This window comes from Caloenas nicobarica, chromosome Z (genome assembly GCF_036013445.1).
Source record: "Caloenas nicobarica isolate bCalNic1 chromosome Z, bCalNic1.hap1, whole genome shotgun sequence".
In the NCBI taxonomy this organism is placed as follows: Eukaryota; Metazoa; Chordata; class Aves; order Columbiformes; family Columbidae; genus Caloenas; species Caloenas nicobarica.
The window spans coordinates 58,120,555-58,146,980 of NC_088284.1; the positions used below are offsets into that span (position 1 = coordinate 58,120,555).

At 40.4% G+C, this 26,426-nt stretch overlaps 1 protein-coding gene across 1 annotated transcript in view; it reads right to left on the reverse strand.

The window, feature by feature from the left end:
* Nucleotides 1–26,426, reverse strand: part of TRPM3 (transient receptor potential cation channel subfamily M member 3) — a 290,416-nt gene that overhangs the window by 60,042 nt on the left and 203,948 nt on the right. The window contains 2 exon segments of the mRNA XM_065657683.1: nucleotides 7,460–7,532; nucleotides 25,463–25,586. Of these exon segments, the coding sequence (XP_065513755.1) occupies nucleotides 7,460–7,532; nucleotides 25,463–25,586 (197 nt within the window).

Sequence of the window (26,426 nt, forward strand, 5' to 3'; positions counted from 1 at the left end):
TGTATAAAATATCCAAGTTAAATAAGAAACTCTGCAGATTATAAGATGGGTTTGGACGGGTCTGTTATTTAGAAAGGAGGGTATGTTTTTCCCTGCAGTTTTAATGGACTCTGTGGGACACTCCTGCCCTGCTGTGCTTTTTTAATATTTCACTAAGGATTTCATGGTTATTAGCTGATTTGTAATAATAAAACAGTATTTGTGCTTCAGTGTCACAGGGAGAACTGGCCCGAATGAATTGATCAACCAAATAAATAAAAGGCCCTTTGACTTTTAACTACATATCTGCTTGCAGTGATTAGGTGATTTTATAATGCCTCATTTTTTAAAGGCCTCATACCTCCACGTTTTTTTTGTCTTTATTAATTCCTATACTGATACAATGGAGTGAGGACAAAAAAGAGCTTTTCATTACTTCAAAGCATTTCTATCCTCACTTCAGTACCATTCCAAATAACACATTGTTCCAGCTCAAAGTGGACTCTGAAACTGGAGACACAGAAAACATAAATGTAACATGTTGGCTGCTGAAGTTCTCTGTGAAGGATCAGTTCAAGAGACCTTCAGGAAGCTTAGCCTAGAGTTTAATTTCATAACTTTCAACTTTGCAGTCAACTCACTGCCATGAAACTTCACCAAATACTTGGCAGTATCTACAGCAATTATTTGGGAGATTTGGGACTGTAGATCATCCAGATCACTTTCATTTTATTACAGAAATAAGCTCTGATAAAAAATGAGGTGATGCAGGAGCAGAACAATAGAAAGAAATGAAGGGAAGAAGAAAAAACACTGAAAACAGTAAAAGATCCTTCTGTGACTAAGAAGTAACAGGAATACTTCTTTGTGCAAAACACAGTTTCTCATTGCTACATAGTATGACACAGACAAAAGCTCTCACAAGAGACCTCATGGGGGATTCCAACAACATTTGGCCCTTTCCAAGTTTCTTACACAAGCAACATGCAAGGTTCATGAACAGAAAATATTCACCTTTGGTAAGGGCAAAAATGTCTCTACAGCTTTATTCATAAATACAGGAAAAAAACTACCCATGGTGGGTATGATAGCATAAGTTAAGTACAGAGAGCAAATAATGTTCTCCCCCTTCCTGAAGCAAACAAAAGTTCCTCTCAAAATGCCATTGGATCTCCTCCTTCCCATCCCTGTGCTTGCAGGAGAAGCGAGAGCTTCGGCAGGTGCCCAGGCATGCTGTCTGGTGAGCAGCAGTGGAAGCATATGGGTGAATTCCAAAACCCAAGGGCGGTGACGGTAATTCTGCAGCCCAGCACCACTTTGCAAGTGACGGGGGAGCTCCACCTCCTATTTTCCTAAGCTGATTGCAGCCTACAGTCTGGGTATCCAGTGGTGCAGTGTGGTTAGAAACCTTTTGGAATAAAGAGTGGATCAGATGGACTTGGGGAAGGAAGTGGGCCACTTACACTTCTCCCATTTCAGCCAAAACTCAAGCAAAATCATGGCGGCTCCACGTGAGCACCTTCTGATCCCTAGCAGGGAGCCTTCTCCAGTTTGTGTTGAGTGCCTTAGCATTCCTGGGCCTTTCTGTGCTTTAGGAAGGACTCAGCTGCTGGACGAACATAGGGCCTTCTGGTGCACCTGATCACGTGAAAGAGCAACTGGAGCGAGGCATGAGGTGGTGGCTGGCTCTCCAGAAGGGCCTCCAAGCCCAGCAGTTCATCAGAATTGTTTTCTCTGAGCATGCTTATTGCTCCAAATACTGAGCAGAGGGGGAAGCAAGCCATGGTCCAGACTCTGTCCTTCTCACCACCCTCCATGGTGTTTAAGGCTGCCAGCAGTGGACAAGTTTTCCTGTGGGTCCATGTGCAGTCCCAGAGAGGATGCTCTTCTCAGTGCTTGTTACCAAAGTGGTATATTGTCTTGCAGAGTGCTGCAGACATTTGGCAGTTGAAGGAAATGTATGGTTTCTCAAGGGGTTTTTGTACTTCAGATCCAAACCAGTCCATCAGCTAGGGCTTAGACTGGACAGTATAGGTCTGCATTCTGGGGCTCTGATGCACATGGCGGGATGGCTGCTGCCAGAGTGAAGTTTGTTGCTGGAAAGACCTTGCACCCTTCTCCTCTTTCCTTTCTTCCCTCTGTGATTTTTAGGTGCATGTGAATTACACTGGTGTTACATATGAGGAGAAGGAAGCTAACAGCTATAAAAGTTTGTACGGAGCAGCATATGGGCTTCAGATGCTGTTTAATCAATTTTATTCCAGATGGACTGATGGCTTTTGACTCAAATTAAAAAGAAAGTATTCAGGCTATTTCAGGTGGAATTCTATCCAGTATTAAGAAGTAAAAATAATTCCACTAATTTAAGAAAAACTCCCTAGAACAAATGTGAGATGGGCTTTCTTAAGAGAGTGTCTTCTTTCAATCATTTCCTTGACTGCGCTCAGTAACACAGAGCATAGATTTGAGACAGTAAGAAGAATACAAAAGGTGAGCTCTCTGAGGACTCATCTCGCTCACGAGCATCTTTTCAATGTACTGAAAATAACCCAAAGGATACTTGGGAAATGAAAAAGTAAGGTAAAGTTAATAACCTACTGCTGTCATCAGCTCGATACAGTGATCACACTGGAACCAATTCTTAGGCCCTTAACACTGTCAGTGGTGAGAAATTAGCATTTCTTCACCCTACATTTGTGTTTCATCCTGTCTCATGGAAAGATTCTCTGCTTAGTTGCATGGTATTATTTTAATTACCGTAGTATATTTACTGCTTTAAATAGTGTTTTAGGCAATATGACTAATGTCTGTGTAATATTTACTCAGTATCCAAGTGTCTGGCTGAGTATAAGATGTATTCCTCAAAAGAATGTTTTATGACAATATGACTAATGTCTGCAGTGGGACTCCTCCTTTCCTTCATCTGTTCCTAGAAGAAAAGTTGCATTTGGGATGCAATGCACTGGTTTGGAAGTATTTTATTACTGTATAGATATTGCTGGATAGACAATGCAAGGATGGTGCAACGTTGAATGAACAAGGAGGTCTGTGACAGCTGTTAGTTCCTGCAGGTATTAACTTTATGCTTTTAGGTGGTCATCCAGGAGTGCTTGGATATCTTGCAAAGATTCTTCTGGTAAAAAGTCAGGTTTTCTATCCAATATCTTAGGCCAAAAATACAATACCCCTTGATGATAAAGCCTGGGACCATAAACCTGACTCTGCATCCTTGGCGAGCCAGGGTACATGTTAGACAATAAGTATTGTGCCCTTGCAGGATCCCAGATTACTGAAGAGATAGACTACAGGCTTTTATATACTGGCTAAAGTTTACTGTGATCAATGTAAACCTCTAAAGGATTCTCCTGGGATAGTCTATGATACTTAGTGCTCAGGAATTTTGAAAGCTGGAATGACACAAACCTGATTTATCTAGACAGAAATGGCTGTTGGAGACTCATGACCGCAGTGCTTCTAAGCATGTCAGTGTCCTCTTTGAATCATCATTTGAAGAAAATAATAAGATTAGGAAAAATAGCAATGCAAATTAACTTTCTGCCCCGCATCTCAGCAGGTCTTGCATTGTCTTCCATTTCAGCAGCTCTTTGGTGAAAAGGCTGTGTTTCCACTGCATTTGCTAAAAGCATCTTCCTGGCATCTAGCAAATCAATTGACAATAACAAAGCTGATAGCAACAACAACTATAAGGGCAGTAACCAGATATCTGACCTAAGTCTGAAATCCTTCTGTGTCAGTGATTTCCTGACTGGCAGACCATCACACTGTCTTCCAGGACCGTCTGATACTACATGATGGCTGTTCAGTGAGCATGAATCATGACTTATTCACAGGCTGGAAAGTATGCAGACACATCAGATCTGCATCAGCCTAGCATGTCTTGTCTCAGAGGTGTACATGGCAGTAATATTACAATATGCACATACCACACAGCACCTCTTTTCTAGTGCCGACAATTGCACTGGGAAGGTTTCTTGAGCACCAGCTGAAACATGACTGGTACTGCTAGTATGCTCTAGACACTGTAATAGCTTCATGAACTAGGATCTTTGCTGGCACTGCAAAACAATATATTTTAGAACATCGCCATATGCTGTCTTTAACTTCCCTGTCGTATGCCTTCTGCTCAGTTAGCAGCTGCAAAAGGACAAAATCCGTTACTGCTTGAGTTCCAACTGTTCAGGTTAAGAGAGCACAAATGGTTAAACTGCATCAATAAATTTACTTGCTACAAATCCATGCAATTGGAAACTTACTTCCCACATTGGCATGACTCTCAAAATTAAAACAAAAAAAATCATAAGCCATATGCTGTTGTGACATCCATGCGATGTAAATTGATAACCAGTTCAGATGCTATTCTCTAGTTTATTGGAGATCACTTCCAAGAAAGATAGATCTGCTGACAAGATTAAACAAGTGACTCATGAAAACAAACAGGGAAATAATCTCTCATATTCAGCACAGGGTTTGGGGCTTGTGGAATATCCTGTCCAGGAGAGTTCCTGCATTGGCAATATGCCTGATGTGGGTTTAAAACCAGACCAGCTTATCGCAAATTTTACACAGCAAGCAGAAAACCATACTTCGTGTTTCCCTGTCCTTGTCCTCCTGCTGCTCCCTGAACAAATGACTCACACCAGGGTGGGACTGGTAATTGGCCTGTGTGTGCCGTGACTACCGGCTAGCAAGAAGTGCAAAATCCTCATTTGTGAGACTGAGAAAAAGTAACCAATAATCACTCACCAGTTTCATACTCTTCTCTGCCCTCTTCTCACACAGTGTGTAAGTGGTGAAAGAGATTGATTCTTGAATCTAAATTTACAAATTTCAAGATAATTCAGACCCAGTCTTCAAATTTGCTTACCATTTAATCAATAGACAAGTGGTTCAGCATTGTTACCTTAGATTTCTTCATTTGATGAAAAACTCAACATCAGTCTGATGGGGTATGTTTACAGAAAGATAGTATTTCTTTCACGGCATGCCAGAACCTTTTTACAAAGACATGGTATGAGTAAGGACTGACTTGCTTGAGACAAGAGATCTCATCTTCACACACATTGATTAAAAAGTTATATGGACTTTCAATCCCTGTGATCAGAAAGCTCAGACTAACAAGAGGCATTTTGTTAATCTAATCTTCGTTGAGTCCCTCATTATCAGAATGTGCTGAGAAGCAGGGAAAATGAGGGATAAGTTTTAGTTCCCCTGGCTCTTGAGCAAGACGCAAGTTCTGCTTCAACCAGCAGACTACAAAATCAAGATTGTCAAGCATGAAAGGGGATGTTAAAATTACTTACACAGATCCAGGCACCTTCTGAGCTAAGAGAAGTTCACTATGATGTCTTGCACTACTATTAGAAAAAGGGATGGCAATTTTATTTTACTAAGGAGATGACAGGACCAGTTAGGTACTTGGAAAATGGATATTCCAGATCAGAGAGGACTACTCATATACCCAGACTGTAACCATAGTACAGTTGCTCATGTAAATACTGCAAAAGAACTTTTCGAACAGAAAGCAATCCCCCCCCGGCCTATGATTTATTTTCTTTGGCTTCCAAGAGGCAGCTTTCAAGGTGGTAAAAGATTCCAGGGATCTATGTTTGGATTCAGACCTTGCAAATATACCTAGAGTGGAACCACAACTTTAAGAGAATCTGTATCTTACTAATAGAGATCAAGAGTAATAGTTTCAGTGATTGCCTTAAGAACAAATGTGAAGAGAATACACTTTACACTGAGGATAATGAAGGATCCAGTTATATTTAAGATAAAAACGAAATCTGCAATTAAAATATTTCCTAAGGATAGAAAAGAGGAATTTGGTGATGGATGCAATTCTAGTTCCTTGCTTTGAATTAATGTATTTTTCCTTTATTCTCCTTGAGATGTAATTATGCAGATGGCTAAAACTTGTTACCTCAGGGTAGCAGCAAAATGGTCGTGTTACCTGCAGGACAAACAACTGGTATCTTGATCGAAATGAGCAAAAGAAGTGGAGAAAGCAATACTAGAAAAGCCTAAAGAAACAAAAGCTACTGGAGCAAAATATTAGTAATTCCAGCTCTTTTCCTTGGCTGGTATCTATCAGCAGCTTGCAATCACACTTTTGCAGTGGCCAGTGCCTGCCTAGTTCAGACTTTTGCTTTAAATGTTTGAAGTAACTTTTTTGAAATGAAATTAATAATCATGTAAAAGGTAAAAATACAATTTTCTTCAGTTAGGTGAAAGTCACTCAGGCCTTCTCCTTTTTCTCTGCATACAGCTTTTGTGAGCCTGGACAGGAGAAAAATGAGAAGAAAACTGTGCCCTGGAACAAGCAAGAATAATTCCCATTACCTTTTTAATACCCAGTAAATCTGTTAGATTTTTTGTTGTGATTCAAATTCAGGCCTGACACATGGCGTTACGTACTCTCTTATTCAGATGCGGGCGTGGCAATAGCACGATGACAACTGCTAAGCAGCTTCATGAAGCATAACTTTCCCCGCTACCTTTGGACGTCCATTCCCTAATGTTTCTTAGATTGCTCTTTAAAATTGTTTGGTATGTCTTTTTGTCTGATTTAAAAATTGGTGTGGCCTGTAGTATGCAACACAAAACAAACCAGACAGAAAGAAGATGACTATGGTTATTGACACATTCAATTTGTGAAAATCCCATTTGGGGTAAGTACCATATAAATGGAGGGCTAGAAATGCCCAGCCCTTGCTTAGGTATGTAATCCTTCATCAGGTAAGTACATGTGCTTCAGTGCCTTTAAAATCTCACCTGTTTCTGTATTTGCAAGCAAGTATTAAATTACCTGATAATATAATATTTTAAAGGGAGCCAAGCCAAATGGCATGTCTGCAAAATGAGGGTTTATAATGAACTGTGGAAACAGCAGATGTACTGTAAAACAATCTTTTAAGAGCATAAGTGTAACATGTAACAGCTCAGAAAGATTTAGTGACCTGTGAAGTTTGAGATTAAAACCTCTACCACCCTGATAGCTTCCTTCTTAGCTCTGCCAGGCTGGAAGGAATGCCACGCAGTTCCCAGGCTTTCCTAGGAAAAACATTTTACTTTGACAATAGTGCCAGTTTTATCTGACAGGAGATAACCTCCTTCAGGATGTCCTACCAGCCACTAAGGCAATCTTAAGTCTGAGAAGTTCTTTGGCTCAGTATTAATTTTCTCAAGTAACTGGTGGGGGGTCACCACTGATGTTTCTTGTGACACATTAGTGATTCTAAAAATTCAGAGAGGAAAACCAGTAGCTATTGAAACATTAAAGAAAGAGCTGGATTTGTATAAAGCAGTTAGAGCAAAAAGTATACTTCAATTTTATGGTATAAATTTACCATCTTGATACAGGAGATATTGTCAACAAATGCAGGTTTCAACACAGCAGAGATGCAGAGTTAATCCATTTGGATTGATACAGACTCACTGTGGAGTGAAACTTCATTACCTTTTAGTAACGCTGTCAGGATAGCTAAATCAATATCCTGGTGTCCTTCTGATCCCATGCGAAATACCGTGATCTGAAACATTAAAAGACAATACCATTATTGAAAACAGGGTTATTTTTTAAAAAAGAAATTAAATCAGAGCAGCATCGTTTGTATCTCAAAATGTTCTGATGGCTGCAAGATGATCTTTCTTTACACATTTTATGAGAAGCTTATTAGGTAGGATTAGCACATAGTATTGTTTGAGATATAAATTTTGCTAAAGATAGAAATTGTATTAATGAACATATGGAAGAAAAGTCTTCAGTGATACTTACAAGGTGAAATTAGAGATGAAGCAATGTTCTCATATTAATGTAACATTAGATTTAGTGTTCCCAATACATTGCTAGGAGGAATTGGGTGTATTATTGGTTGTGGACCTAAATTATGGTGTACAGCACTGAATAAATACTTTTGATCAATATTAGTAACCTATTCAAATTCATTATTTTATATAGCAGAAAGTTAGATAAATAAGCTAAGGATTAGGCTTCTAACTGGTCCAGAAACATCTCTAGCCATGTCAGTGACCTAGCACTCTTAAGACACAAGATTTGAGGCAGTGATGTGAGATACACAATTCATAAAGAATAAGAATTAATATAGTAGGGCTGTTCTTTCAAGCCAGTTTCACTCTTGGTTAAGACTGCACTGAAACATATAGAAGTGTAAATCCCCTTGCTCCTTTTGTTGCCATAGCAATAGCTGCTCTTCAAACTCTGCTTCTTGTGAAGCTACTGATGCTGCAGCTTTTTATTAGTCCCTTTTCTTTACTAATGAAACCTATGTCATCGTTTTGATCTGAATACCTATTATCTGTTTTTCTTTTTCCTTTTGCCAGCACAGACTGCCTCATTTTTTTTTAAATTAAGTGATATCTTTAATTAGGAATTGTGTAAACATATTTTGCATTCACATTCAGCAGCATATGTGGTAATCACACTCCTAGACTCCTACTCATACAGCACCTTTGAATTGCAGCAGTATCAGGGATAGAGGTCAGCAAACATCAGGGCACAAAGAACAGTGTACCATAATGGGGAAAGAAGATACATAAAGTGGTCAAGGCTAAGAAAAGACTTCGGTGACAAGTTTTAGTTTGCCAGTTGAAACAACCCTGCAGAGTGTATCCCAAGAAATCCAGTGTAGCCCTTCTTTGGCACCTCTTGTAGCTTCACTTGACCTTAGAGCTCCAGAGGGTTCAAAGGGAGGTAAGAAACTTTGGCACCAGTGACTGTAGGACACGTGTTAGAGACTGAAAAGGGAAACTGGATGAAGTAATAAGAAATCGACTTAGCTCAATTAGGCAATTGATTTAGATGATGCTCAAAACAATTAATATGAGAAAGTGTTTATGTTAGGTGTCCTCCCCAGTCAAAGTAGACTGTTTTCAAATTAGACTTAGTTTGACCCTTCAAAGCATTCCAGAAACAAAGCATAAATACTGTAAATAATACTTACATGATGTATTTTCTTTCTCCCCCTGGAGTCTACAGGTGTTTCTGGAAAACCATTTGGTTTCTATCCCCATACAGCAATAGAATAGAATAGAATAGAATAGAATAGAATAGAATAGAATAGAATAGAATAGAATAGAATAGAATAGAATATTTCCAGTTGGAAGGGACCTACAACAATCATCTAGTCCAACTGCCTGAGTAATTCAGGACCAACCAAAAGTTAAAGCATGTTGTAATGGGCATTGTCCAAATGCCTCTTAAACACTGACAAGCTTGGGTCATTGACCACCTCTCTAGGAAACCTATTCCAGGGTTTGACTACCCTGTTGGTGAAGGTATGTTTCCTAATGTTTTTCCTAATGTTTTTCTTGTGAACCCAATGGCTGCCAAGGAAGCTTTCCCTGCAGTGCAGGCAGTCTGCTCCTCTGACGTGTAGAGCACAGGTACTGTGGGTAGAAATACACATATCTATCTATGTCTCATCTCAAACCACAATAAAAATGAGAGCTGATGAGATCAGCCCCTCTACTGTACGCGCTCATGATGTACTTCCCAAGCACAGATGACGAACTATGCCACAGAGTGTAGCAGCCAGAGAGAGGAGTCAGAAGGAAGAGAAAGCTTTCCTCCCTCACCCAGCAGGGAAGAGGAACATCTCCCTTCTCACAGGCAGCTCTGGCAGGTGCTGACAATAAATGGGTGAATACAGCGTGGACATGTAACAGTGTGATCATAGCACCCCCACAATGCTTTGCAATTTCCTACACATTTTTTGCAGCAACGGGCATCCTTTAGCCCTGAAGGGAAGTGCGAGAGCCTGGCAAGCAGATCAGCTAATGCTGGGAACATGCTCAGTGAACTCCCAGCTTAATTAAAAGTCATCATGTAAATTGCAAGCATTGAACAGCATATCACCACAGGAAAACTAAAGGAAGAACTTTGCATGTATTAGACTACATATACTGCTAAATTTCCAACTTATTTTTCATCTCTCTTCCCTGCATGCCTCAGAAAAATAAACCCATTTCAGCAGAACAAATTGCTGCTGTATGAAAAATAAAACCTAACTGTGTAATTTAGTTACATTAGAATAAAAAGGCTGTCTTTCCACAGTAACTGTTACTTTATTGGTATTTGAAGAGGTGTAGCATGATTCAAGAAGTAAAATAAAGAAAAATAAGAGAAATAATTGGGAAAAAAGATGGAAAAGGAAAGAGTGCTCACACTCATATCACTATTATTATCATTTTGAGGGTCATGCCCAAGACTGAACCAAAATTTTAGAGAGAAGTAAGGCAAAATATCATGATACGTGGTTTCAAAATACTCTGAGTTTAGTAGCTTAAAGACTCAGCTGATAATGTGGACTTTCGCCTGTTCTGAATGCAAAAAATCTTTTAGGAAAGTAAACAGAGATGTTCAGCCCCTCCTTATTGTTTAGGTTAACTGTAACTATCCATAGCTGCTTCTTCTCAGTGACGGATGCGCTCCTGCTGTTTGAACTCACTGAACTTTGGTCCAGGTAGATGCTCAGCAAGTCAGCCTAGTCAAAGCTAATCCTGTTGTGTGAGGCTATCAGTGAGAACTCAGCATCAAACTCCAAAAAGCAGTTTGGCTGGAGACTGGGCTAATAGGCAGCCAAAACTGCATTAACACAGCAGAATGTCTGACGACAAATCAACCTCTTTACACTACAAATATCTGCAGTCATCAGGGCCCTTGAGCTCTCCCTCCATGGCAGCTGGCTGTGTGACGGTGACCTCCCCTTGAGTAGGGACCCCTCTCAAGGTTACTGTTTGAGGCTGAGGGATCCCTTACCTGACACCAGACACCAATGGCTTGGTAAGCGACGTTTTTTGCATGCATGTAATATTTAAGATACACATAGTAAGCTTACACGATAATCTTTGTATCCCATACTAACTTCAAGTGCAGTAAATAGTAGAATATTGAATGCCAGTCCACCTGTACTTATTAAATGTTCTCCATTCCAAAATTTTCTGGTTAGAACTTAATAAACTAACTAGTAGACCAGATTTGCCTGAGTGATCTGTGACTCCTCTCCTGCAACGCCTTCCTTCGACAGATCTCAAAAATTATTTTGGACAACCTGCACACCTTACCACTCTAATGCAATTTTTTTGAGAAACTTTTCACAGCTAGTCATCCTTTGAACTGTTGCCTCCTGGCCCAGTGAAGCAGCTTTTCATCAATCTGGACCTCACAGGCAGGTCTTTGCCCTGTCTTAGTTTCCCATGGTTTTGGGAAGATCAGTTGTTTCTTCTTTCTGCTATTGCACTAAAGCTTGGCCAATGTTTTTGTTCATTCACAAGGTGGAGGGTTTAAAATAGGACTGCAGTGTAATTAGGCGAGAAGCCAACTTTGTCACACTGTTGATAAAATCTCTACCTCTGCTGATAAACTCTTAGTCCTGATCTGCAGCATACCTCAGGTGTAACTTGTTCATCTTGCATCTTTGCCAGAGTTGTTGCTTGCTTTCACTGATGGATGTCAGAGGTATTTGAGTATAGTATCATCTGCGTTTAAATGGCTAAAGGAAAATATTTCAGCACTTACAGCTCTACAGAATGAATTTTGCAAGATGAGGCTTACAGCTGCAGCGTGCTGGCTGCTGAACCATTTGTCTCATCATTACTTCTACTTCACCTAGGCAAACCAGATCATAATCAAACCATGTAGCTGTAGCTGTTCTTATCCAATAACTATTTATGACCCAGATAAAAGGCAGTGGAACTGGAGGAATATCACTGCTGTGTTCTGAGTCCCTGACTAGCAGTCTGAGGAACCCCAAACATCTTGAGCACACCTGTATTGTTTATCCAATGCAGCTTTATGTTGTGCTGCTGTCATGCTTGAATGACTCATTAATGAAGAGGGCTGCACATTCCCCCTGCCTTTTCTCACAACTTCTATTCGAAATGCATCCACAAATGCTGTCCCTTTTTTTTTTTCTCCCATCACATTTAAATTTGGATAAAAAGAGAGATAAACATGCTTTGTAAAACACTGAGAGGGGCAGAAAAACATACAATTTGTTGTTGGATGAGATCCTACTGGCTTGTGCTAAACAGTCTTGACCTTTCCAGAAAGCAAGCATGAATTTTCTTTCTGCATTTTATGAGTGCAGTTATGAGGAGACAGTAGTTGTTCCTAAAATATGGATTTACTTCTTTTCTTATACAGCCTTTGTAGTTTTTCCAGCATTCTTTAGGTTTTGTAGTCAGAGACATGAGGAAATAGGGACATATCCTGAAGTATTTATGTAGACTTTACACTTAGAATTGTTCAATATCTCTAGGTCTCAAAAAACCTATCACGGGTCTGTCTTTCTGCAGACCTGTTCTTCTGGTGATTTCTTTTCTCCCAATTAACAGGTAAGAATTCTATGTTTGCAATATACTCATCTAGTTTCAAGAGTCTTTAACGTATCTGACATCTTGCTATTTGCCATTTACAGGTACTCTGGTGGGCAAATCCCTGCAAAGAACTGAGAAACAACACATTGGTGCTGATAAGGTAGGACATCGACTAGAGCCCTGTTAAAATTGGCTATGAATGCTACTGCATTGATGTATATAAAACTACTGTGCTAAAAATAAATACGTGGATCAGTAAAATCTATTCCCAGCTACCTCTTGCTGGATGAATGTCTGCCACTGAGATGCAAAAATAACAGTAAATTAAAGACTTAGAAACCCACTTAATAACTCATTACTAAGAAAAAAAGAAAGCCTTTCTTCTTTAAATGAAGAGACAGTTCCTAAGAGCCATTCACCTTTAAAAAGACCTACTGTAATCCCATTTCAGCCCGTTGTTCCATCCTAGCATCTGTACAACTTTAGTGAAAAAATAAGAGGAAAAATGACCTAGTAAGGTGTGTCTATGGAATCCAGAACATTTAATTATTAAAAAAATAAACCCCAAGAAGTTGACGTTAAAAAGTAATACATTTTTAAGACTTGCTTACCCTGCCAAAGGAAAACAAAAGGTAAGAGTTGCAGTGTTAGTCAGACTACCACTAGCCATTCTTTTGTGTTGCTATGAAAAAGAGATCACTTTAAACTGAGAAATTTTCTTTATGCTGACCTGATTCAAACTATATCTATAAATGGTTTTCTATTTTCCTGAGCATAATGAAATTGTGTTAGAGAACAAAACTACCATTTACCGTACACAGCTATTTCTTTTGAGTGGAAAAACAATTTCTGTTCAGAGAAGAAACAAATCCCAAAATCAAGTACTCTTTTTTCTCCCAGGGATGTGGGCCACATTATTATTTCCATGTAGCTGGTAGTTTCAATTGTTGAAGTTAAACTCAATTATTTTAAAAGAACAGGGGTTTTTTGTTCCTCTACCTGCATCTTGGATATTTTGGGGTTGGTCTTTTTTTTTATTTTCTCCTTTCTTTCCTCAGTGTTCACGCTATTTATTGGTTTGAAATGACTTTTTCAGGTAAATGCCTGAGGCATCTCAGTGAACAACTGTGGCTTTCAACAGCAATCTTTTTTAAAAATATATTTTTATTCTCCTCTTTACAAATGTAATAGAAGCTGATGGTAACATCCCTTACAAACACAAAACTGTATCTCATCACACTGAAGAAAGAGTTAAATCTTCAGATGAAAACACACCTGAAACAGACAAGCAGAACGCCTCTGAGGCACCAGCAAAGGTTGCACCAACAAGCTGCAAAAGCACTGTTAATAGGCATCCAGATTCTTGCTAAACGTGACTCTAATGTCAGGATTTCTTTTGATATGCCTATAGTGGTCTACTTGTGATGTACAGTAGAGAGCAGCTAGTTCCAGTTCTAGGGGCAGCTGGGTAAGGACCACCAGCTCTGTGAGGCTCATCTCAGGAGGAGGTGGTTGGGACCCACCAGTCAAACCCTTGTGTCATGAGACTGCCTCTCATTTGCCTCCGCAAAACCTGCCTGAGTGAAATGCCTGAGATTTGCCTAGAAAAGCAGGAACCGCCCTCCCCCCCCCCAACAAACAAACAAACGAAAAACAAAACAAAAAACCCCACAAAACTGGAAAAACTCTACCTCACTGCAGATTTTACTGAAGTATCCTAATGTGAACAGGATTAACTTCCAGGGAAAAAAACCCATAGCTGTGTCCTAATTCTTCCTAGGAAAATGTGCTAGGAAATCGCTGAGCCAAAACAGACCTCCTCTGCAGGCACAATGATTACAGCATACTGTGACACTTGCCAGCAATAATTACAGTCCAGCAGGGTAGAAACCTAATTTTCAGGCAGGGCAGGTAGAAAGCAAGTAAAAAACGAAAGAGAAGGGGGGGAAAAAAAAAGCAGCAGGATAGAAAGCAAGGTGGGAGGCAAGGTGGGGAGGGAGCAGGGGAAAAGATTATCTGACCTTAGAGTCTATCAAATGCACTCATTTTAAAGCAGCTCTGCTTTCTGTTTAGTACCAGCTCCATTTTTGTTTGACAGATTACGTTTTCTTTCCCTTTCCTCTACACAATTCCTGGCTCAGCAGGGTCACTTTAACCTAATATAAAGCATTCTCTCGTTCTGCTGCCTTCATACCGATACTGCATTTCTCTTCTATAGGCAAAATCAGGTAATACCCCCTTACCTGAACACAGTGAATACCAAACATACTTTCAAAAATCATTCACACACTGAGAGACACAGATATTAGGATTATTAAGTTCTGTGTGCATGTAAATGCAGGGTTGCATTAGATATACAAATCACAGCTGTCCATATGCAGATGTGTATATGTGGTCTCCTCAACGGCAGCTGACAAATCAAAGGACCAGCTAAGAAGAGGATAGTTAAATAGAGGAGGAGGAAAGGTATGGTCAAACAGAAAGCAAATGAAGTCATATATGACACAACCCCTGAAGTGGCAGGAGCCCTGAGACGCTTAAGAGGTCAAGGAGCAGGTTGCAATAGGTTCTGATCGTAAAATTTCTGAATTCTTACAACTTGTTCCCCTGCCCAGTTCCTCAATAACTGTTCACGTTTCTGTCTTTTACTAATCTGGGTGAAGCAGACCTGCCATGTGTAGAGAGGGCAGGCAGAAGCAGCTTTAGTGCCCTGATGAGCAAGTCATATAGACCTATAGGAAATTCCTTGACACAAAAATTTGTTTATTTTGCTTTATAGAGTCCTCTCTAAGCCAGGATAGCTGTGTTACAATTTTCTATATTTGGGTCTAGTTGGATATAGAAATTATAAATGTTCATCAGTATGAGCTGCTACACTGCAAACAGTTTTGTACTCTGCACAAATGAAGTCTATTTTACCCCTAGAAAGAGCAACAGGTAGAGTCAGGTGGTTGGTAGGTCAAGAGAGATTCTCCTTCCCCTCTACTCTGCCCTGGTGAGACCTCATCTGGAATATTGTGTCCAGTTCTGGGCCCCTCAGTTCAGGAAGGACAGGGAACTGCTGGAGAGAGTCCAGCGCAGGGCAACGAAGATGGTGAAGGGAGTGGAGCATCTCCCTTATGAGGAAAGGCTGAGGGAGCTGGGGCTCTTTAGCTTGGAGAAGAGGAGACTGAGGGGTGACCTCATTAATGTTTATAAATATGTAAAGGGTGAGTGTCACGAGGATGGAGCCAGGCTCTTCTCGGGGACAACCAATGATAGGGCAAGGGGCAATGGGTACAAACGGGAACACAAGAGGTTGCATTAAAAGTTGAGAAGAAACTTCTTCACAGTGAGGGTGCCAGAGCACTAGAACAGGCTGCACAGGGGGGTTGTGGATTTTCCTTCTCTGGAAACATTCAAAACCCACCTGGACACCTTCCTGTGTAACCTCATCTGGGTGTTCCTGCTCCGGCAGGGGGATTGGACTAGATGATCTTTTGAGGTCCCTTCCAATCCCTGACATTCTGTGATTCTGCGATTCTGTGATTTTGAAATAGTTTTAAAAGCTGTCTGGTGATATTAATCACTGGAGTTAAAAAATTCTTCTCAACTAGCAGCACATTCGGTTCCTCTTTTAATGCCTTTTCTAACCAAAAAGTGAGTCCTTCCCTCCCACCACACCATTTTTTTCTAGGACTTATTCTGAAAAGTCCACAGGGATGGAAGAGCTGCTTCTGTTCAAGGCCAGTATAAAGGCCCAGAAAATAATTGCTGCTGTGCAGCACCAGGCTGTGCTATTTCTAAAATATTCTATTACATGTGGACATTTTTTTACAGTAGGGTCAACCTCAGCTACTTCAGAGTATGAAGAGTGAGCTGAAATATATTCAGATTTTTAGCTCATATTTGTTTGGAGAGAGAGTAATCACCACCAAATCAGCAGGGAGAATGCAGTGCACACCTGCACAGAAAGGCATTTTATCCTCTGTCATGAAGGAGATGAGAGACGAGGAAGAAAAATCATTCTCTACACTTCAAAACGACAGTGCCTGCTGACTAGGCAATGGATAGCTGAAGACAGAGGAAAAAAACAAGGTAGCAGTGGTGAGAGAAGAGAAGGCAGCTGAGAATGTTCTTTTACATACTGTATTCATGGCATCTTAAGAATGCTGCAAATTATTCATGCTTTTAGAGGTGGAGTTGTTTCTTATCATCATTTCACTACGATATGAGGAGGAAATACAAGGTGATTTAAAACTCATTCGAAGTGATTTTTTTTCTGCTATCTCCAGAAAATTTTTGAATGTCTTCAAATCTCAACTCTGACAAACATGCAAATTGTTTGTATGCATCTTGGTTACATAAGTCACAAAAAAGCTCACTTTTCTACAAAAAAGCAGGTGTAATTGCAAATACAACCTGAAACTCTCCTATTTGAGAGCGCAGGTTGGTTCAGCAAAACAGACAATTCCTCCCAGAATACGTGTTGACATTTATAATTTAGCTAGGCCCACCTGAATATTTCAGAGGAAAATTACCCTGAAAAGAAAAATGAGAGTCTGATAAAACAAAACATTAAAGGACGATAGTTATGCATAGCCTCAAAATAGCTCAGATAGCAGGGGAAAGCACTTTCTTTTTTATTGCAATGAATAATCCCGCTTAACTCAGGGAAAAGCTGCTTGATGTGGAGGCATAACAAAGATCAAAGTGAACAGGTGAGTCCATGGATAATACTGTAGAAGAATGGGGATGGTCAAATAAGAGGAAATTCAGGAATAGAAAGATTAGAGAGGATTATGTTTAGGCAAAACCTAAATTAAGCGGTCTGCTATTCTGAGGAGTAACAAAGAGAATTCCAAATAAGGAAATAAAAGACAGCAGACATGAGAGGAGAAGTTTGAATATTAGTTGTAAATTTTCAGTTTTACATGTCCTTCTGTGTGGCAGTACAGCAACAGTTCATATTTTTCTTTGATGCCATAACTTGCAATAGACTTACTGCCTGGTAAGAAGCAGGAAACAAACAAAAAAATCAGTACTAATAAGAAAGGCATCAGTTCTGTAATTGAAGAGCCATCTAGGTGCACAGAAAATAATTTCACAGGAACTACTGTAAATATTTGGCTTCCACCGTAATTGGTAGCTTTTCTTGCAGACTGAGACAGCTGTGTCAGTCCATTAATGACTGAAAAGAAAAGGTTCTGGAAATCTCACAGCTTTGTGCCATGTAAAAACTTCACATTTTATAATGTGCATATATTATTTAAGTCTTACAGCACTGTCAACATTTTGGAGCGGAATATGTGTATTTTCTGGTAGAATAAATGACAAAAATAAGTTTTGGCAGTAAAAATATTGAAAACAATCCTTTTCTCTTATACAACAGGCTTCACACCGTTGTTACTTTAGGCCATTTATGACTATTCAGGCAGTGAAATACCAGTCCCTAACTCCATATGACTTATTTGCAGCTGCAAAAACAAAATACGGTTTTATCTCTTTAGTAAAAAGAAAGCAAATGAGGTTTGCAGAATTTAAAACTACCTTGTAATCATCACATTAACACTTACTTAGAGAGGTAGGGCCTAAGTACTAGATTAATCCTACTGATTTGCACTGACTGGAAACGACGTTTAACCTTCATCAAAACTAGGAGGGTTGCTACAGTCACTGCAGAAGAGGACTGGCAGCTCCATTTGGATGCAGAAGACTAATTAGCATCAGTACACTCGACTCTGGAAATCTCACAGACTGTTTCCACGGGAGGGACAAGAGCTGTTTCAGCAACCAGCAGGTCATTAGTTACCTGATGCTTTCCTGCTCCAGACCTCTACTGCCAAACTGCATACTGTTCACAGCAACTATACTCCTGCAGGAACTACAATTTATTTTTACCGTTTGAGAATTCACTGAGCCCTCTTTTGCCTCCTCTATAAAAAAAGATTCCATGAGCATTACAAAATCTTAGCTGAAATAATTTGGTTTTGAACAAATTTCTTTTTAAAAAATGGATCTGAATTAACTTTTTAACCTTTGGGAACGGCCAAAGAAATGAAGTGACAGTATGCTGGTAAGTTCCTGAAAGTCCATCTGATCTAGCTAATATCTAATTCAGAACATATCTGTGCATATGCTAATAAACAGTTGCAGATGGTGTTTAATTAGCATACAAATTCACTAAGCCTGCACATCCAGCTGAAAAACACGATGTTTTTTGCAGGCAGTATATGATCAAATCAAGATCTTCCCAGTATAAACACTTTCAGAAACATGGACAGGTTGGCTCCATCCTTTCCAGTCAGATAAACCTGGAACCACTGAAGATGGTCTTACTCATAGTCCAAACAGAAAAGAAACTGCCAGATCACTCAACAGCTAACCAATAAGCTGAAACAAAGCCCTTCATTAGTAATATAATACTGGGGTATGTATGTTAGCCTTGCAACACACCCTGCTTATGCGCTATGCGTTTCTGGACAATTTGGATTCATCTGTGAAAGAAAAACACAGCAAGTATCAAGCACCTTCATGATGCATCTTGTTCTGATCTCAGCTCAATGCACCCAGCTACTTCAGCATAACACCTGTTTTGTTTAATCTGACAGCACCGGAATGACAAGTTAGTCACGAAGTCATTGGCAATGACCTATTACCATATATATATACATCCAGCAACACAAAGTACAAGTAAGGTTTACACTATCTCAAAGCAGCCATTATGTTCATCACATCAACATCTGTTGCCTCTATGTGGAAATGAATTCCAGGAATTCATGGATGCACACAAACCTATGCCCACCATACACGCGCTCTTTATTCTGCAGACTCTTGTAATGCAGTGGTAAGCAAAGACACTATCAGTTTGCTTAATGTTATGCTGGTTTGACTGAAAATGGGATAATTTTCTTCATGCAGTTAGAAACGTTTCTTTTTCATAGCTAGCATGCTTATTATTTGGACTTAAGTTTGAGAACAAGAGATAGCACCCCAGCACAGACTTAATGTTTTTAATTGCTCTTGCTATTGAGCCAGGGGAGTTCGGTGTGGTGTAGTTCAGCTTTTTTGCCATTTTGCAGAGGCCTCTGAGCCTTTCTGCCTTTTTCCTCTTTTCTCTCTCTGGGACCAGGTGCTGCTTTCCTGGAACTGGCTGCTCAGTGTGTTCGTGAGGAATTGCCTTGAGTATCTTTTCTTTCTATTTTATATATATATATATTAACTAGTAGTGTTTTAGCATTTTGTTATTTTATTATACTGTCTTTATCTCAATCTAAATTTCTCCTTTCCCTTTTGATTCTCTCTCCTGTTGGGGGGTGTGGGAGGGTGTGGGTGGGTGAGGATGAAGGAAGGGGTGGCTATTGTGGTTGTATTGCTAGCTCAGGTTAAACCACAACAATGTAATAACTGAACCTTCAAATATTCAAGGAAAACAAATTTAGCAGAAAATGGTCATGGTAGTAACAAGAAGACAAACTTAACCAGCAGATGGTACACTGTCTTTACTGCTGGTATTAATGTGCCATTTTTTGATTACTAAGATACTAAGATTGGACTTACCCTGATTCACATCAAGTCCCTTTTCTATTAAATGGATATAAGATTAGGTCTATTCACTCTCAAAGGACTATTTTGGAAGCACTGTTTTTAAGACAAATGTACCTCACTCCAACTATATTGTTGTTTTCAGGGATGTGGACTTTTCTGGCTTGCCAAAGTGGCCTTTCCCAGTGCCTGCCCAATGAAGCTCCACAGATGGACCTACGCGGCTTGTTGGAAAGCAGATTCTTGCTTCTGAGAAATTCACATTGTGATTTGTGAACAAAGCACTCCAGTAACATGCCAGTCTAAGCTGCAAAATGATTAAATACTCCTAAAGGAACGGGGCAGCCTGTATTTGTCAGAAAACTGTCACAACCAGAATTACTGTCTTTAAGGGAAAATAATAAGTCTAATTTATTTACTGAGACAGAAATATATACTCCTTTGCACAGCTGGAAACAGACTTCTGAAGTATAACTCAACACAATCAGTTTTCAGGGACTATCTGAAGTGAATTACCCTGGCCTGCTACTGGAGGGATTTGCTGCTTCGCTGCCACTAGACTGAGGCACCGAGCTGGGGCTCCAGTGGGAAATGTCCCTGCCAGACTGAGTCCTCAGGCAGTGCGCTCACCTGCTCTTTGTATTCTGAGATCAGCAAGGTAGAACAATAGAATGAAAGAACACAAAACACTGTTGAAGAGAGTCTCATTCTATTTTTTTTTTTTTAATTTATGGAATTCCATCTTATTGTAGCATTGGACTAATTGATATAGAATGTGAATGTCCTAAGCAAAAAAGTATTTTTTCTTTTCCTAAATTCCACCCCTCCCCCCTTTTTTTTTAATTTATGTTTTGCTTTGTTTTTTTTTTTTTTTAATTTAATGGCAGGCAAGGTGTCATCAAATGGGCTGGTTTAGATTTTCATGAGCTACATGCAGGAGATGGGAACATATGGAAAAAAGGTTCATGGTGCTTTTTGAAAAAAAGTGCTGACTGGACTTTACAATACTCTCTCCTGACCACTTAGCTTTGGGAATCTTCATGCTCCTATTTTAGGAACTTCTTGGTATAAACTTCTTTTAAGAATTCTATGCAAATAATTCTATGCAGTAGAGAATCTCCATAAATTATATACAAAACACTCTCCTGTGCTTGAAATCTACAGTTATATATACAGACCTGTGTAGTCTACTGAATTTTAAACAGACTTTATACCATAGACCTCATTAAGCACCTTGGTCTAAATACATTCCTGAATATAAACTCTGATGCTAACAGTATCAACACAGCTAAGTTTATGATTTAACAAAAACTACTCATTAGACTGAGAAGTCGATTTTGCTCTGTCTTGCAAACCTAACAGATTTAGATCTCTTCTCTACTATAGCCTCAGCTTATCATCCAGCTTGTGTACTCAGATTTTCCTGGATCTCATCCTCACTAATAAGGGGGGTCTGGTTGAAGCAGTAAAGGTGGAGGGCTGCCTTGTTGCAGCGACCATGAGATGGTGGAGTTCAGGATCTCATGTGGCAGGAACAGAATACCAAGCAGAATTGCAACCCTGGGCTTCAGTAGGGTGAACTTTGGCCTATTCAAGCAATTGCTAAGGGAAATCCTGTGGGAAAGGGTACTTGAAGGTAAAGGGGCCCAAGATAGTTGGTTAACATTCAGGGACTGCTTCTACCAAGCTCAAGATCAGAGCATCCCGACACGTAGGAAGTCAAGGAAGGGAGCCAGGAGACCTGCGTGGTTAAACAGGGAACTGCTGGGCAAGCTCAAGTGGAAGAGGAGGGTTTACAGATCATGGAAGGAGGGGCTGGCCACTTGGGAAGAATATAAGGCTGTTGTCAGAGGATGTAGGGAGGCAACTAGGAAAGCTAAGGCCTCCTTAGAGTTAAACCTGGCGAGAGGGGTCAAGGACAACAGAAAGAGCTTCTTCAAATGCATGGCAGATAAAACTAACACCAGAGGCAATGCAGGCCCACTGATGAATGGGGTGGGTGCCCTGGTGACAGAAGATACAGAGAAGGCAGAGTTACTGAATGCCTTCTTTGTCTCTGTCTACTCTGCCAGAGGCTGTCCTGAGGAGCCCCGTACCCCTGAGGCCCCAGAGGAAGGCAGGGCAATGGAGGAGTTTGCCTTGGTTGATGAGGACTGGGTTAGGGACCAGTTAAGCAATCTGGATATTCATAAATCCATGGGTCCAGATGGGATGCACCCGCAGGTGTTGAGGGAGCTGGCTGAAGTCATTGCTGGACCACTCTCCATCATCTTTGCCAAGTCTTGGGAAACAGGAGAGGTGCCTGAGGACTGGAGGAAAGCAAATGTCACTCCGGTCTTCAAAAAGGGCAAGAAGGAGGACCCGGGTAACTATAGACCGGTCAGCCTCACCTCCATCCCTGGAAAGGTGATGAAACAACTTATCCTTGGTGCCATCTCAAGGCATATCAAGGATAAGAGGGTCATTAGCGGCAGTCAACATGGCTTCACCAAGGCGAAGTCGTGCTTGACCAACCTCATAGCCTTTTATGAGGACATAACCAGGTGGATAGATGATGGCAAAGCAGTGGATGTGGTCTATCTTGATTTCAGTAAAGCATTTGACACCGTCTCCCACAGAATCCTCACTGCTAAACTGAGGAAGCGTGGACTGGATGATCGGGTAGTGAGGTGGATTGGGAACTGGCTGAAGGAAAGAAGACTTGGATGAGGGAATAGAGTGCACTGTCAGCAAGTTTGCTGATGACACCAAACTGGGAGGAGTGGCTGACACGCCAGAAGGCTGTGCTGCCATCCAGTGAGACCTAGACAGGCCGGGGAGTTGGGCGGGGAAAAGTTTAATGAAATATAACAAGGGCAGGTGTAGAGTCTTGCATCTGGGCAGGAACAACCCCAGGTTCCAGTATAAGCTGGGGAACGACCTGTTAGAGAGCAGTGTAGGAGAAAGGGACCTGGGGGTTCTGGTGGACAGCAGGATGACCATGAGCCAGCACTGTGCCCTTGTGGCCAAGAAGGCCAATGGCATCCTGGGGTGTATTAGAAGGGGGGTGGTTAGTAGGTCGAGAGAGGTTCTCCTTCCCCTCTACTCTGCCCTGGTGAGACCTCATCTGGAATATTGTGTCCAGTTCTGGGCCCCTCAGTTCCAGAAGGACAGGGAACTGCTGGAGAGAGCCCAGCGCAGGGCAACAAAGATGATGAAGGGAGTGGAGCATCTCCCTTATGAGGAAAGGCTGAGGGAGCTGGGTCTCTTTAGCTTGGAGGAGACTGAGGGGTGACCTCATTAATGTTTATAAATATATAAAGGGTGAGTGTCACAAGGATGGAGCCAGGCTCTTCTTGGTCACAACCAATGATAGGACAAGGGGCAATGGGTACAAACTGGAACACAAGAGGTTCCACTTAAATATGAGAAGAAACTTCTTCTCAGCGAGGGTGACGGAACATTGGAACAGGCTGCCCAGGGAGGTTGTGGAGTCTCCTTCTCCGGAGACATTCAAAACCCGCCTGGACACCTTCCTGTGTAACCTCACCTGGGTGTTCCTGCTCCAGCGGGGGGATTGGACTAGATGATCTTTTGAGGTCCCTTCCAATCCCTAACATTCTGTGATTCTGTGATTTTATTCAGCAAACGAACACACACTTTATCAAACAAATGGAACATTGCACATCATAATAATGATGCTCCCTGGGCATAAAATTCAGAGACCATTCTTTAAGAATCTTGAATAATCTGATGTTCTGCGAAGAGGATAATTTTTGTTATGATTATGCTTTTTTCCCTGGCCACCACACATGTCAAATTTGCAAGAGAGATGCCAGTCTTTTCACACATTCTAAGCAGTTATTTCAAAGTTAACGTTTTGTTCCTTCCCAAAGATTAACTTGCATTTTATTTTTTCTTTCCACATCTGTGATTCATCTGTATTTATGTACTTTACTATAAGATCATCTTCCTTCCTGTGTCCTGTTAGCACTTAATTGTTTAGTGGCACAGTGCAATAGGACAAGCCTCTCCTGCATTCCCTGTTTTGTTTCCTACGAATTCTGCAGCCACAAAATCAGACAGGCACATTGACCATAAATTTAGGGAAAACAGCTCCCCGAGACAATCTTTTGTGTCTTCCTTCTATTTATTTCTTTGGACAGAGGGGAGATCAAGCTAATGATAAAGTCAGCTCATCAAGCAGTGTTTTGTCTTCCGCACAAACAAATCAGAAGGTCAAGCCTGAGGAAGGACAAGAACAGGGATTGATGTGTAAATATGAAACATCAGGCTTTGTAGAACCAGTGAAGCCACCACTCACTCCTGGGAATACTTCGCATCTCTAAGGTCATCCATCTCCTCTGGTAATGGCATCTTCATCATTATGAGTATTTTTTTTTTTTTAACATTCATATACAAGGTTAGGAGACTTAGAAACCATTAGCCTAGCAACACATCTGAGACATAAAATCTGTCTAGCATACCACTGTTAAGACTAACACTCTGAGCGCAACTGAGGTACCAGAGAGAAACCCTGGGATCCTCTCCTCTCTGCCATTGTACACGCCAGGTGATTGTAGTTCATGTAAGTGTTTAGTCATGCCTGACCACTTTTCGATGGATGCACAAACTGCTGATTATGGAACAAAATACTGCACTTCCAACAAGCTAAACCATATAATTTGCAAAGCTCTGTCTAGAAGGGCAGACTTTTTTTTTTTTATCATTTGCTAACCATTCTTCCCCATTCTCCTGCAGTGGTATTAATTACTCTGTGCCATATTTTCAACTAAAATTAAAAGGCACTGCAGAGGAGGAGGTCACAAAAAACTCACATAGTTGCAGAAAATAAAACTTCTGTAAACCAACTGAGCCAACCTTCCCTCTTGAGTGTTACCCTGCACAGAGTGTTGCAGACTGTCATCAGCCTGGAATTCCAGGAAGCTGTGATATGAACCAAAAGCAAAGCTTAGAAGCATGTCTATTCAGTTAGTTTTTAACAAATGAAAACCTCTGGAGTTGAATCCCCCGTTTTTTATAATGTGATTTTGCTTCAACAATGCTTTGGCAAAAGCAGCCTCATGGAGCTTCCAGCAATTGTTGAAAGCTCTTGTGTTCTTCAAGAAAGTATAAACATGCATTAGAAGGACAGCGTTGCCACTGCAGAACAGGAACCTTGGAAACAAGCTGTCACGCATCTCCATAATAGAGTAATAGCCCTAGTGATACATGCAGAACTTTGCAGAACATGCAGCATCTTTAAAATGATCCCAGTGACAGATAAACAATTATCTTCCTTATGACATTTTCTGTAGATTTTTAATCATGATAAGCCTGAAGATGACTGAAAAGTAATAATATCCATACTCTACTAGCTGGATTTTGTCCTGTCAAAGCAAATGTAGAGGAATTTACAAAGGGAAGAGATCTGTTAGATTTATCACTTTAAATGAGAAAATACAGATTAAAGGAAACAAAAGTTAGCATGATATAGTATCCTTCCAGAATGTGGATCATAATGATCATATTTGTGAAATCCTTCAACCAGCACCTGAAACACTTGATCACAACAATGCATTGAGCTGTCTCTTTGCCTTTAAGGAAAGTGTGAACATACCAGCTCCTTCTTCTTCATGCACTCCATGAGGATAATGAAGAGGTGCTGTGCCTGGGTTCGGGTGTATGTGAAAGTCTTCTGTATGGTAACTAGCAACTGGTCCCTCAAAGACTCGTTGATAAGTCTGAAATTCAGAAAGAAAAAATAATGTAGAAAAACAGACATGAAGAAACATTGCAACTTCAGCCAAGGGTCAAACAAATAAGAATCAGACAACAACTCTCTGCAGATTTTTTTAAACAAGTTAGAAGGACAGGAACTGCTGAAACCGTCAGAGAAGAACTGGAAAACACTGTTCTAGAAAAACATTTTGATCATGTTGGGGTCCCTCATCTCCAAAGTTTTTGTTTCAGTTCCCACATATTGCATGACAGAAGGTCATTCAGACTATCAGCTCTGTGGGAATTCCTAACAAAAACAAGAACCACGCTGACACTCTGGATTTGATACAGAACAACACTTCTAGGTGAACTGAAGATCCTTTTCTGTCAGTGAGTTCACAGAATCCAACTCATGGTTCATTTTATGAAACTGGAAGCATTTGTGTTGTCAGTGTTTTTGATTTTAGCTCGCATATCCCAAATGTTTCAACTCACCTTATTGATGCTGCACAGGGTCAAGTAAGAAAACAATAAAAAAAATTCTCAGTTCCTGAGTCCACTTTAAGAAACCATTTTGTTTTTTGTTCATGCTGATCTTCCAGCAGTTTAAAGAGAGGTTTTTATATTTTATATATTCCTCCTCAGTGCTAATGTTAGTACTTGCAAAAAGTGGACCAAGAGCAGAAATAAATAGTAATATCACATGGAATATTAGTATTTGAACCCTAGCCCTTGATATCAATAAGCATATGGACTGTTCTGGATGAAACACTGCTGTTCTTAATGTCTTACAAAAAAGTGGGCTGTAATTTAGAACATGTATCCTTCGATGTATGAAAGCTTCTACACTATAGGAGTTTTCT